This window comes from Lichenostomus cassidix, chromosome 2 (assembly GCF_008360975.1).
Source record: "Lichenostomus cassidix isolate B80296 chromosome 2, HeHo_3.0, whole genome shotgun sequence".
Classification (NCBI taxonomy): Eukaryota; Metazoa; Chordata; class Aves; order Passeriformes; family Meliphagidae; genus Lichenostomus; species Lichenostomus cassidix.
This window is the reverse complement of record NC_139482.1, coordinates 21,254,012-21,268,540: the sequence shown is the minus strand read 5'-3', so window position 1 is coordinate 21,268,540 and position 14,529 is coordinate 21,254,012. Positions and strand designations below refer to the sequence as shown.

The 14,529-nt window shown below is 38.0% G+C and overlaps 1 protein-coding gene across 11 annotated transcripts in view; it reads right to left on the bottom strand.

Moving 5' to 3' along the window:
* ADAM22 (ADAM metallopeptidase domain 22) overlaps positions 1-14,529 on the bottom strand; it is a 127,769-nt gene that overhangs the window by 45,102 nt on the left and 68,138 nt on the right. For all 11 annotated transcript variants that reach the window (XM_085050647.1, XM_085050649.1, XM_085050650.1 and 8 more), the window contains exons 5-9: positions 11,105-11,187; positions 7,435-7,498; positions 6,743-6,812; positions 1,523-1,593; positions 962-1,036 (exon numbers count right to left, since the gene is read on the bottom strand). In XM_085050647.1, coding sequence (XP_084906773.1) covers positions 962-1,036; positions 1,523-1,593; positions 6,743-6,812; positions 7,435-7,498; positions 11,105-11,187 — 363 coding nt within the window. The remainder of the gene's footprint in view (positions 1-961; positions 1,037-1,522; positions 1,594-6,742; positions 6,813-7,434; positions 7,499-11,104; positions 11,188-14,529) is intronic.

Below are 14,529 nucleotides of genomic sequence, written 5' to 3'. Positions count from 1 at the left end.
ACCAATTTAGGGATTTGCATGCCATATTATTAGCTTTAATCCAGTAATTTATTGCTGTGTTCACCAAACTGAGCTGGTGGAGGAGTATGCTGTCCAAGGACAGCTGCACACTCCTTGTACACTTGTACACTCTCATCTCTATTTTTGGCAATTCAGGTATTGCTTGAGAGAACTGCTGTACGTTGCAGAAAGGGTAGACAAAATTCACATAAATATTTTGATTTTACAGCCATAAGGGACCATAAAATTGTCTAACGTCACCAGTCGTATGAGCACTACCAGGCTGAACCTTATCCAATTACTTCAAGGTTGAATCCTATTGTTTGTGTTTGAAACTACTTTTGAACAGTAAAAGTGATGAGGAATTCACCATTTCCTTTGATACTCCCTTCACTAATTATTAATCATTTTTACTGTCATAAATCTGTGCCTTTTCCCACTCGAATGAGTCTGGCTTTTCTTCAATACACTAACCATTATGTCTCTTTCCACTATGTTAAAAACCCTACTGTATTCTCCCAGAGAAAGTATACAAGTTAACAGAATAATTTTCTCTACATTGATTGGGACACATCAAAAAAATCTAGTCATGATTAATCTCTCCATTGTCAACAGCTGCTGCACAATTGAAATAACTGCACTATTGATTGCTGAGTGGTTGTAACTAAGACAAATGCTCAAGAAAGCCAGAAAGAAAATCATCAGCTTAAGTCACACTGACATTAGTTACTTTATGACCCTTTCTGATACTCAGGCCTAGTTGCATTCTTGGTGAAATTAACTTGCCAAAATTCAAAACCAACTTCATCAATCATTAATGAGACAATAATCTCTTCTGTTAAGGACATACTATTGAATTTATTCTGGCCTTATATTGTTCTTTATTGTTATGCTCTCTGGACAAATTAAGACAATTTGATGCTAATTATAATTGTAAGATGCTGAAATGTGCCAGTCTTACCATTAGATGATCATTTACAATCATCAGCTCAATGTATTTTGTTTCCTCTTCAACTTTACGTGGAATCTGACGAACCTACGGAGAGAATGTAACTCTAAGAGAGTCTAACAATACAGAGAGAGTGTAATTGGTAACAAACATCTGCACTTAGTGGCTCCCCCACTTCAATAAACAGGGAATGAAGCCTCTGTTTAGAATACCTATTTTGAAACAAAATAAAGTGAGATAAACTAGCTACTTGTCGCCATTGCAACGTAAAAAAAAAAATGTTTCATAAATGGGAGTTTCTGATAAATCAACACTCAAAATGAGCAAAAATATTTTACCTAATTTTTCATTTGCAAAGTAGCAGTATTTGAAAATTTCATAAATCTTCCGGTAGGGAATGTCCAAGAGAACCCATCAATGTTTAGCCTACACTAGATATCTCTTTTTGTATTGATATAGAGATCTCATGCCAAACCAGTAGGAGGAGCAGAGCTCCATCTGGACAAATTAACTTAGCAGACACGAAACAAACTTGACTGCATATTACTTAAAAACAAGCATATTGGCACATACCTGCCTTTTCCTTCTTTTGTGTCTTGGCCTTACAACAAAACTCTGTGATGTAGTATTCATCTGCCAGAACTCTAAGCAGAAAACACAGACAAATACATTGAATATTTACAAAAATATAACCCAGCAATTAGTGACCCTGATGCAGCATGACAGTAGCATGGTATTCTTTAGCACTTCAGATGCGGCAACAACTCATTTTTTCAAGTTTCCAGCTAGAAGGGGGGCAAGGCTACAGATGCTTCCCAGTAACATGGCTCTTATTAAAAACTCTGCTAGTGATAATCTGGGTCTGCTCAAACAGATGATCTGTGGGTGTCATGCTTCAGAAAGCACAGCAGATGTTCTATGCCAAAACTTCACCAATACTGGGTATGAAATATTATTAGCATAGTGCTTCCATGGAGTGAATCTCATTTTTGGGAATTCAGCAGACATTCACAGAGCTCTTGCAATAGCTACCTAAATTAATAAGAGGAGCATGGAAGGCAGAATTAATGCTTTAAGACGATTATATTCACAAAGCAAAATATGTCAGAGTTGGGAGAAACCTTATGAGATTTTGGCAGTGCTCACTTACCAATTCAATATTCCTCCCCACTAATCTCACTGTGTCATTAATTTCTTAAACCTCTAATCATAAGCATCAAGTAGTTTATTCTTTTGCCAATTCCTTTCACCAAATTTATTACTAACCACTCATGGGAAAGGACACATTATAAACTAAGCAGAAGAGAACACTTACTCTCACCCTTTCAAATGTCCAAGAAGTAATTTTCCATGTTTAATTTCAGATCCATAGTCCCTACCTCTCTTGTCCCTATACAAAATAAACCTCTTTGCCTGTCTTGTATAAATGTGTTTGCTATTGCCCCAAAGAAGATCTTTCTTTGAGACATGTAAATTAAATATTTGCAGTTGCTTAGTTTGTAATAATGTCTTTCTCCGTTTACTGCTTTCACTCCTTTGTGCTTTCTGAAGCTTTGGACATCCTTTCAATCTCCAGGAACTGAAAACTTTCAGTATGCCAGAGTGATTTTACCAGTCCTGCAGAGAAGTAAATAGTCCTATAGGGTTTACAGAGCACCCCTATAGTGCTATAGGGTTTATGGAGCTGTGTAAATTATGGGACTCTCAGTTTACATATATTTGAACACAGCTTTTGGTTGTGCTACAAATTCCTGGCCAGTACAGTTGCACCTGATATAGGTGATATAGGAAGGTTTCTCACAGGTTCACTTCTTCTGCTGTACATTAATTGTACAATTTCTGCATGAAGTTCAAAAATGGGATTAAAAACAATGCTGATAGGAATTTGACTGGGGCTGCCACATCAGCAAAATCTTGAAACACAAAGCTGAGTTGCCCATCTGACATGACATGGCCAGGCCTAAGTGCTAATCTTAACCAGGAGTGGCAAATTACTGATAAGAGAAATCAGGAAAACGAAGCATGACTAAATGGTATTGTCTTGGGTAATTTGGTTAATGACTATAGTGTCATTTTGGTACGTGACATTTGCAGATATCTTTTTATGGGGCAACCTGGACAGTAAAAGGCTCTCTGCTTAAAAATGTTTTCATGGTTACACCAATGCACTTGAGGACTTTCTTTAGAAAAAAAGACCAAAAAGAAATAAAATCACACCCAAAGCTCCCTATTTATTGCTTAAAGACCTGCAGACCCTGGAGCTTACAATGATGAAAAACTAAATCTTGAATACATTTTCACAGTGTTGTTTTTGATTATGCTTTATGCATGTTAATTAGTTTAGACTGTGTTCTAGTGCCACACAACTGGATCTCAACCTGTAATTTTTTGTTTTATAACATGGGTAATGGAGCTGGTAAAAATAACACTTTTCAATCAATAAAATCATATTTTACAGTATGTATATAGGGTACAGATAACTTCACCAGTGAATGTGATTGTTTTACCCACCGTCGGAAGTCAGTCATCTCTAGAGGGAAATGATGCAGCCATTACCATTAACACCTTAACACATATTAGCCTCATAATCCACAAGATTGATGAACCCACACAGGGTGCATTTCCAGCCAAGCCCTCAGGCAAAAGAACATGACCAGCAAAATCACAGGGAATGTTACTGGTTGAGAGAGCCTAGCAGATACTTTGATGGGAATATATTACCTTGAAAAACAGTAATGAAGATTCACAAAATCACAGAATCATTTTGGTTGGAAAAGACTGCTAAAATCAAGTCCAACCATAAACCCAATAGTTCCAAGTCCCACTAAAACACATTAAAAAGTGTCCTGTCTACATATTTTTCATTTGGCCTCAAAAGAAAAGGACACCTGTTACGTATTATTTGAAAAACAGCACCTTTGATAACATATTGTTATCTAAGACCATGTCAGGACATTGTAGATCTCAACAGAGATTGTGAGAAAAAACACAGTCTAAAAACACAAAGTCAAATGCTCTAAACATACCAATCATCTGTCCAAGCTTTCCTTATTTAAAATCCTCTTTATTCCTCAGACCACTGCAAAGTACAGTACAATAAATTCTTTTCTGCAACAGCTTGTGGGGTTTTTTTCATACCCAGGGAGCAAAAGAACATATAAAGTACATCGCTATTGAACCATGATATAATAGTGTGTGCTTTTACTACCACTGATACTGAGTAATCCCTATTACGTGAAATTTTTGCCCTTTCTAAAACCAGTATTGAAGCTGGTGATCTATTCAGTTCATTCCTAATGCAGTGCTGAGTGGAACTCTTACCTTACACACACACTCTTTCAAAGATAAGAGAAAAATCTTGGCTTCAAGGAAAATCTCCTTAGGCTGGTCAAATTGATAAATTATGGGAGTAGTAAGGAATATAAAAAAAACCGATGACACAGCCCAGGACAGTGCTAGCTACTATTCATAATAATTTTGTTGTAGTACCTTAAAAAAAAAACCAATCACAATAATACTTCTAGCAATTAATTGCAAATGTTATTTTAAGAAAAAAAGTCAAGTCAAGACAGCAGTCAGCACTCTCCAGACTGGTGGAGAAGAGGCAGAACCAAGCAGAGATACTGGTGGAGCTCTCATCCTCTGGAGCTGTGACTGTGCATGGAGGATGACTTAGACAGAGATAAATTGAATAATCACAGCTAGAGAAAAAATGGCAGGTTTCCTAATGAGGATATAATATAATACATCTACTGTAATTTTCACTACAAACATCAGAAACACCTTTTCAAACTATTTCACAAAAACAAGTATGGCCATGTGGGAGAACAGACTGAGAATTAAAGTTTATTTCTCCATACCTGGGATCCCAAACATAATGTGATGGAAGATTAGCACCCTGTAACATGACAAATACTTGTATAATTGAGAAGACTAGAACTCTGCAACTGAATTTCCATTTTAACCTTTTCTACAATCCTGTGGTTCGAATTCAATCTAATGGCTACGTATTCCATTATGTCACATGCTGGGCTTTGTACAGCAAAGCCAGCAACTATTTATTTGTTATCTATAGTAAAATCAAAACTGTACAAGAATGTCTGTATTTTTGCAAGAAAACAAATAAACAAACAAATAAACAAAACAGACAATGAAGCTCTAGTTTCACAGGGGGTTTTTTAATCAAGAAGCTTTGGTGGAGGTGAAACTGGGGCATTTACTTGCAATTAATCCTCTTCCATAATTTTAAAAGTAGAAAACAGTCCTATTCCAAAACCTTGAAAACAAAAAAATTCACTTTTAGGAAATCTTATAAAACAGCTTATAGATATCCAGTAAGTACCAGTGCTAGCAATCTCCCAGTTTAACTACCTGAGACAGAAGATTTATTTAAAACTCACTACTGGTTGCATTATTTCCAATCTTTTAAATGATATGTCCTCAAGAAAGTGTGATAAAAGATACACTCTATTATTTGACCTTATGTTCAATAAATTGTTCTCATTAAACTACCATCCCTGCAAGCCCAGGTAGTAACCATGGTATGTGTGTAAGGTGCAGCTATGTAGGAAGGTTTTGTGGGCTTTTTTTAGGAACTTTTGTGACACAGATATCAATGGCACGCAATGCACGAGCTTTCTGTGCTGTCCCTCCACCCCAACGTCACCTCCACCTCGCCTGGGCAATCATCACAGGACAGGAGGCACCAAACTGGGACACTGTTTTGTTTAGGTTCTGACATATTCCTTCTTCAGAACTGAAATTAAGGAGGCCCAGCTGTAGCAATTTCCCTTTTCTTTTCCTCATTAGCTCCCTGAATGATTCTACTTCGCTTAAAAACTGGCAAACCTGCACAAACTGTGCCCCAGGGATGGACCCATCTACGTGCAGTACTCAGGACCATAAGATCTCAGATCCAAATGTTACCAAAGGACAAAGAGTTTGTAACAAGATGACCAAACATCTGTAACTCCCCTGAAGAAATTGGTTGAGAGGTGGTTTCTATGAAAATGTCAGTGTCTATGAAGGACAGTTATATTTATCTAGGATATATACTGTAGATCATGAAAACACATCTGTAAAACTGGCAAATCCTTGATATAATGGGGATATGTCATCAATACTGTAATTTTAGCTTCAATTAACAAGCCAACCTCTCAGATGAAAACCCATTTTTTTAAAAAACCTTTCCCCCTCCACACACAATACGGGCATTCATCACTACAAGCACTTGAAACCACTTCTGCCTCCAAATTCATTTGCACTGAAATGCAAGACCCTCATCATAGCTAGTACTGTGAAAGATGCTGATAGGACTGGAGATGAAAGTCACTGAACAGCAATGACATTTGGCAACTTCTTGTCTCCCAGGCTTATGCTCACACCATGGTATTCACCCTCTATCTCAAAACAGGAAAAATCCATTAGGAGTTTTTAACCACTAGCAATGTGGTGTTTATTTTCATCATCTTTAGTCTACATCAGTCCTTTCCTTTCTGTGACTACCAGCACATAATACAGCCCATAGACCACATGACTTGTTAAGAGAAACAACATGAAGGTCTAGGAGAAGTTTAATTCATTTTATTCAGGGTTTTTTCAGCACTTCAGGTTCTTTTCCAGTGCTTCCACCATTTCAATTTTTTTTTTTCAGTGCTTTATTATTTAAATGAGAAAACAAAGGTATATATAAAAAAACAAATATGCTATCAGAAGATGATCTGTCAAATACAATCAACAAATTTGGCCTTGGACTAACACACTCAGTAAGTCACGAATATTAAAAAATCATACCAGATTCCAGGTCAACCGAAGGAAACTCAAACAACTTGGATTTGTAAACAGAGTGGAAATGGAAGTCATCCTGAAATTGTAAATAATTGCACATATTAAACCAGGCAAAATTAATCCATCTCAAGAGCATTAAACAGACAGTTCCAAAGGGTCTCGCCAGCCAACATATACACCAGTGAACATGCAAGTTGCAAGGCACCATTACTCTACATTCTTCTTTTCCCAACCACAACGAGATTGCTAACGCCACAGTTAATCATCTTTTTGGAAATATCTAAGTACAGTGGCTGAGCACGCTTAGAGCTAGGCTTCCAGCCCATGGAGAGTCAGTGAGAGCCACAGGAGCTGCAGAACTGGAGTCAAGGAGGAACCACAAAGAGAGTGATATAACAAAGCCAGAGCAGGAAGTGCCAGCGAAGGGGACAGGGCACTCACAGGCTTCTGCTGCTGGCTCCAAGGGACCCTCATCTGGTGCTGCACTGCTCTACCGCCAAGCACTACCCAGCACACACATGGAGACACACCACTGCCTAACTTTTGGAGATCTACTTCCATCGGTGAAGATGAAGTCTCACATACAAGGTACATGAGCTGGGAATAGGGGATGAACCTTTCGTCCAATGGCCTTATGCCTGTACCCATGGATGACTGTAGTTAACAAGCACAGCAGGACTACTGTAAGTTCTACTTACATCTGAAGTGTAGTTTTCGTCTGGCTCAATAAGGTAAGTATGATTTCCATCATAGAACATCCCACTGTCAAGAGCAGGAAATGCAAATACAGATTTAATAAACAAATACTAGTGCTACATGGAAGTAACTTCTTAAAGTTCATACACCTTAAAAATTTAAATATTTAGAAAATGAAGAGTTAAAAATGGTTTCAGAAACTGTATGCAACTCTGGATCAATCTTTTTTTTCTTCACTACAAAAAGAAAGATTTTCTCCTGTGGTGAAGCAGGCTCTTCTTTCTTCCACAAACCTGCTCTACAACACATATAAACACCACAAAATGGACTAATTAGCCAGTTGAAAATCCAGTTAAATTTCCCCACTCCCATGCAAGAGATAACTACTTGCAACAGATAAATAAGGGACCTGTCTTTAGGAACACACATATTTGGACCATACATATAGCTTTCCCCAAATAAAAATTTTATTGAATTGAATTGAATTATCCTTGGGTTTTAATGGGTTTTTTATTTACTCTTTCCTTAGTGTTTCATTTAAAGTCTTGATAAAAGTATTACTCTGTAAAAGCAGAAAAACAAAGGTTATTTCTTATATCAATACATCCTGATCTTCAACCAAACCAGAATATTTTTTAAATAATTTTGCCTTTCTTGCAGTGGCATACACACATGGTTGGGATTAGGCTGTATCAGCATGTCCCTTTCAAAGGGCAGCTACCAAGGTGTCTAAGCGTGGCCATAAATATGAGCTGTACGATCAAACTTGGCACATGGCACACAACAACAGCATTAAAGCAAGATCATTTATTTATTTACATTACTCTTAAAGACACCCAAAACAAAAAGAAATTATAAGCAAAAAAACCAGATACTTTTTTCTTATGCAGCATCTTTTTTAATCAGCAGAGATGACATTCACAGAAGTAACCAGGGTTACTGATTGTATAGCATATATCATATAGTGACCATAACGACAATGTAAAGCTGTTTCACCTTTCAAACTGCCTGTTCTTTATAAATAAATAAATAAATACTGTCTATACACCTCAGCAAAGTATTCTAGCACCTGATGAAGCTTCTCTGCCTGGGAATAAGAAGAGATTGGGGAAGATCCTGTAGGTCTTTATCAGGCAAAACCTCCTTCCCTCTAATTGCAGATTTAGTGAAGCAGAGTCTGCAAGTCGAAGCTCTGTCAGCAAAGAGCTTCTCGTGAGACTGCTTCTCCCAGCAGCACTGACCTCTGATCAAGTCACTCTACAGTGACAAGAATAATAGTCACAGCTGACCTACAGACCTGACCTGCCCACTCAGAGCATTCATGGCTCTTTCCCAACCACCTACCACAGCCCAGTGTGCTCTGAATAAACCACAGTCTCATGGATGTGTTAAAGACCAAGCAATAGCAAAACATTTCAAGAGCCTGCATTTGGATGGTGTGTATTCTTCAGACAATCCATTTGCAGCCGTGCAAGTCTAATTCACAGCAGTGCCGGCAGTTCTTCCATTCACCAGCAGCCGGCAGCAAGATCCCAGAGGTGCCCTCACCTCCCAGCCCGGGCTGCAAACCTGCACTACAGCTCACTTATATCCCAGCAACCGCTGGCGTCTGCATTCCAAGCCTTTTTTGTGTTAACTCATAGGAAACCGTGGTTACTGCATATCCCACAGAAACAAAACAAAAATCTAAGCCAAATGGCTTGCTCCAAGTTAAGGTTGCAGAGATACACTTGTCATCAGCCAAGTCATTAAGAAGACATCCATAATTTCAGGTATTGTCAGCCAGTCATGTGATCAATTTAACTAATAAAAGGAAGGACACAAAGCAGACATTACCAACACAAGAATCCATAATTTATGATTAAGAAGCCCAACAGTTTTTCATATGCGTGAAAAATTCTGCTGTTACTGGCTGAGATCTAAAGGTACTGATATGCAAAAGAGAGACTGGCATGACCTTTAGAACTATGAAGCATTTTATTCTCTTAAAGGCATCTCTTCTGTCTTATACACTTCCTAAAATTCATTAAAGCAAAGGTCTTGCCCTGCAGACTTTATAAAAGGCAACTCTGCTCAGCTACCCTTATTCCAGCAAGATGCTCCAAACTGTGGTTGAAGCTAAGGAGCTCTGATTGCCAGTGTGACTTTCTAGTAATTATTTATCATTTAAAATCGACTGTGTAGGAGCTAATTGTAATGATGGAAATGCAGTGTCAGAGAATGTGAGTTTAATACAGCGCAGGAAACAATAACAGGAAACCAGCCTGATTAGTGTAAGCTTGGGTGAAGGAACTCAGCTGAAACTTTATTATATCAGGGAAAAAAGGGGGGGGCGGGGGGGGAGCCTGGGGAGGGACACAGGGAGATGCCTCTCAAGGGAGAGCTCAATTATACAATGAAAAAATACTTCATTCATCATGCAACTTCAGAAGGGACCAATATGAATATCAGGCCATTTAAGAATACAGAGCAGCAGAACAGTTAGTTTTAAGCACAAACACACAAAAAGAGGGCAACGAAAGACATATGCAAGCTCTCCTTCCTATCTGCTTTTTCTCCTAGGAGTTAGCAGGGCCAAGACCTAATGGATCACTGATAATGGAAGCCATGCAGTGGCACAGGATGCATTAGGAAGCTACTATTTTTAGGCTCACTGTCCATACTTCAAATTGGGCTCAAGTTTCTTGAGCTGCACAGCTGTAAATCAGACAAGTGCAGGATGACAAGCCTTCTGCATGCATTCTCCCCTTCATAAAAAAGAATATACAACTATAAAAGAAAGACACTACTCAAATAAAAGTACTTATATAGCTGATACCATAACTACAGAATAGTTGCAGATAGACAATAGGCTGGAAGAAGATTTCCATCAGCTAAAACTTGGTTCCACAGAAAAAGGTAAAGCTCATGTGATGTCCACACAGGCTCACTTGCAGCCATGAATTTTCAAGCTGATGTCAGTATTAAAAGTGCTGAGACCCTGGAATTCCCAGATGTGACAGGCACTTGGTTGATCTGAAAACCTGACTAGCATCATTCAATAGTGCCAAAAATAGACAGGTCCAAAAGCTGTACCAAAAGCTGTACAATCAATACACAGCTTCACGTAACCTTCAGTTGACAGAGGTAAATTTAATTATCAGTAAATTTATGCACTTCAAAGAAAAATTATTGTACCCTCTTATACCTTTTCTTCTAGATTTTTCAAGATTTTACTATATCCAAGATATTATCCCATACACACAGCTTAAGGTCAGAAATTCTGTTTAAAAAAATGGACAGTGCAAGCTAAACTCTAAAATGACATTCTCTTTGTAATGAGACTAGAAAAGAAATAAAATATATACCATTACAGCAAAAAGAAAAGAACTCAATTTCCAAATGATTCATTGGCATTATTTTTATTCTTGGAGAATAGAAAGTTTTCAGCTACTTCTACTCTGCTATCTTTATAATAAATTATCTTAAAATAATACCTGGCGACTGCCATAAGTCCTCACTTTAGAGAAAAAAAGGAAATTCTGAAGATTGTTCGGTACTTAATACTGGTGACAAACTAGTAGGAAAATAAACAGCACTTATTTTACTATGTACATGTATTATTATAAACAACTTGATTGTGCTTAAAAGAGTAATAAACAAAGGTCAGTAGAAACAAAACAGCAGACTTACTGTAATCCATGGCATGTTGACAAGGCAACATATGATACAGGATTTCCTCTAATTTTTCCCTGATAATAGCAATGTTCTCCTCCCTGTAATTGGAAATTGACACTGTAAATCCACAGGACATCTCACAGTATCACACTCCATCCAGTCAAAGACTGCTTTTTCATAAACACATTGCCAAGCCATTGGCATGCCACCAAGAATTGACTATTGCTCATAAGGATGTTCACCCCATCTTCTTTGAGCCATGATTCGGTACTTAGACAAACACCATCATCTTGACACTCTACACCAAATGGTGTATTTCACAATTTCAGTGCAAAATCCCTGATATCCTGAAATGGATTTCAGAGACAAATTACTCCAGAAGTGCTCATATTTCTTCATTGACTAGAAAAAGAGCTGAAGTAGGGGGCTTAGACTCAACATCTGCTCTGCATATGGCTACATGAGACAAGATGAACTCTGCTCTGAGGGTGAAGCAATTTCCTTCTTCTGAGGAGAAAGGTATGCTTACCAAATAATAATAATGCTTGATTGACAAAAAAGACCAAATCAGAATAGTCACTAGTGCTCCAAAACTAAGGGAAACTCTAAAAATAACTTAGTAGTAAAGGAATACAATGAAAATGAATATTTGCCTCTTCTCTTCTGCAAATAAAATGTAAACCTTTCAAATAAAATCTGGCACACTTTACTCAAAAAATCCCCCCCGGTTTCACTGATAGGGATGTAAGCCCTACTGCACATGCACTGCATACAATACAAGAAATGTATTCAGTATTGCACAATGTCAATATTTATATGTAAAATTAGAAAAACAATTCAAACATCCCTTAAATTCTCACTGCCATCTACTCTTCAGAAGAACTTCCCTATTTGTGCCTTGCCAAATTCAGCTATGTTGTAATGCACTAACATCGGTCAAAGGACTATGAAGGAGATTTTCAGGGCTTTTTTTTAAAAATACATTTATTTGTAAATACTTGTTCCAGCAAATGTATGAATCTACCTAGCCTAATGTACCCAGCCCTGTGAATATTTATGTCCATTTACTGCAGAGAGGGAAAGGCATTACAATTACAGCTTTTTCAGAAGCCAGCAGTCTCTTGCATGATGCATAGCACAGTCATTTTAGACCTTTGACATTAAATGCTTCTGGATTTTATTTTACAAATAGGAAAAAAATTAATCAAGATCAGGCTAAAGGTAAGAAAATATGTGAGATATGTTGGTAGTTTCATGTTTTGATCAGGAAATCCTGTTCTATTTTCTACAAAATGTGGAAACTATTGTTGAAAGCAGCTACAAAGTATGGGTGCCTCTGGTTTGAAGTGCACTCCTTAAGAGAGTATAGGAGCCTGTTTGTCAGAGCATGGATGCTCACAGGGAAACAGACTTGATCTCAGCCTGGTCAATGGAAATGGTTATTTGCTCCTCAAGATCTTCTCTGTTGGAGCCCAGGGCAGGCAGTGCAGCACACCTGGGGCAGATGCCACTGCCACAACCAGTAACAGCAGCAGTGCTGTGGAGAAATGCAGCCCCTGACCCTCACACTGTGACTCTGACACTCCTTGCCAGGCTTGTTGCTTCACTCTGCAAGAGAATCCCTGCAGCGTATCTTCAATCACAAGTGTTACAGCTTTTCTCCCCGCCAATTTCTTTCAATCTCATTATTTCCTCTCTTTGACATACCACTTTTTCCTTCTGCTTGCTGCAGTGACTGCAGCCCCCTTCCCCTGACCATCCACCCTGGAGTCTTTGTCTTTGGTGCAGACAGAGAATGCCTTCACCAGACTGACCTGCACAGTAAGCACCACCATGCTCCCACCGTGGGCACCTCTCTGCTCCCGTGTCTGAAGGGAAGCTGGTGCCACACAGACAATGTTGGACTCCCTGTCTCACGTTGGTAAGGAGCTCTGGGGCTGACCCACAGCAGGCTACAACAAGCTGTCTGGCAGGAGGTGTATAACTCATCACCCTGGGACCAGCATTTCTCAGGATTATCAAGAATTTGGGGCACAGATCAAGTACCAGTGAGAAGGAGATGGTTTTAATTTCTGCTTTGCACTCACGTACACTGTAGCCACCTATGTTAATTTTATTTTACAGAGACTTTGTTTTTCCTACTTTGTTTTTCCTGAAACCTTGGCTCATTTTCTGCTTTTTATCCTTTTCTACACCTATTTATTTCCTATATCTTAGCTACTTTAAGCTGTCTTCACTTGAGATTTTCTTTCTTTCAGTCTGTAGGGTGTCCCCCACTACAGGATCATGGGACTGCTTAAGGCTTTCAGGTCCTTTTGGAATACATGAATAAGAATTGAACTAAGAGAGACTCCAGTCAGCAAATAACAAAACTAACACTCAAACTATATGGATGATCTAAAACCTTGTGAGCAATAAAATACTCTCAAAAGAGAATTCTTGAGGTAGTATTCCTGTAAAAGATATAACTGGAGTAAATGCATGAATATGGGAATAATACTGAAAAGACTATCAGTAGGGAGTTGTACAGACTTCTAGCTGTGGAAGGAATTTGGAGTAATTACACAAATTGTTTTGTTCTCAGAAAATGTAGTTAATATGTACCAGAAATAGAATCTCAGGCTCCATTAGTTTTCAAAACCATGTCTTTGCAACCAGGAGGAACATTTTTTCATACTAAAAATCCAGTCTGTGGCTCAAAAGTGTGTTTTGATCTTCCTAATGAGAATCAAATAAATGCCCCATGACAGTACCTCCAAATTAATTTATTCTGTAATAAATCCATGGGAAAAAATATGCATACAGATCTAGAAAAGAAAAATATAAGAAAAACAGCCCTAAATTCTTGTCTGGGAGAAATACAACTCAGAAACACAAATTCTATGCTATTTAGTCAAATTAATTCAACTCAAGAATCTACTAGAGTTCATGAAAATTCTGGTGGAGACAGAAACATAACTCTGATCTCAGTCGCACAGACCAATTCTTATCACTACAAAATATTCCTTTCTATATGCTAACATCTGGAAGATATTTTCATGTATGTACTTATGTTCCTATCACTATAACGTAAGTCACTTCAAATCAGTTAATAAAACTAACTTAAGTGAATTAAAATTATTTTCATATTTTTAAATGAAGGTGGGGTTTTTTTTCCAAGTACTTTATGCATGAGATTATCTCAGTTGGTTAGAGCATGGTGCTAATAACACCGAGGTTGTGGGTTTTAACCCTATATGGGTACTTAAAGCTATAAATTCTGGGAATAGAAGTCTTCAAGAAACCACTGGATGTGTCACTCAGTGCTATGCTTTAGTTGGCATGGTGGTGTTCAGTCAAAGGCTGGACTAAATGAGTCCAACCTTAATGAGTCTATGATTGTATGGTTCTGTACTGAGAGTCAGAACACATGAAGAGACTCTACAGGTCAATTTTTTTTT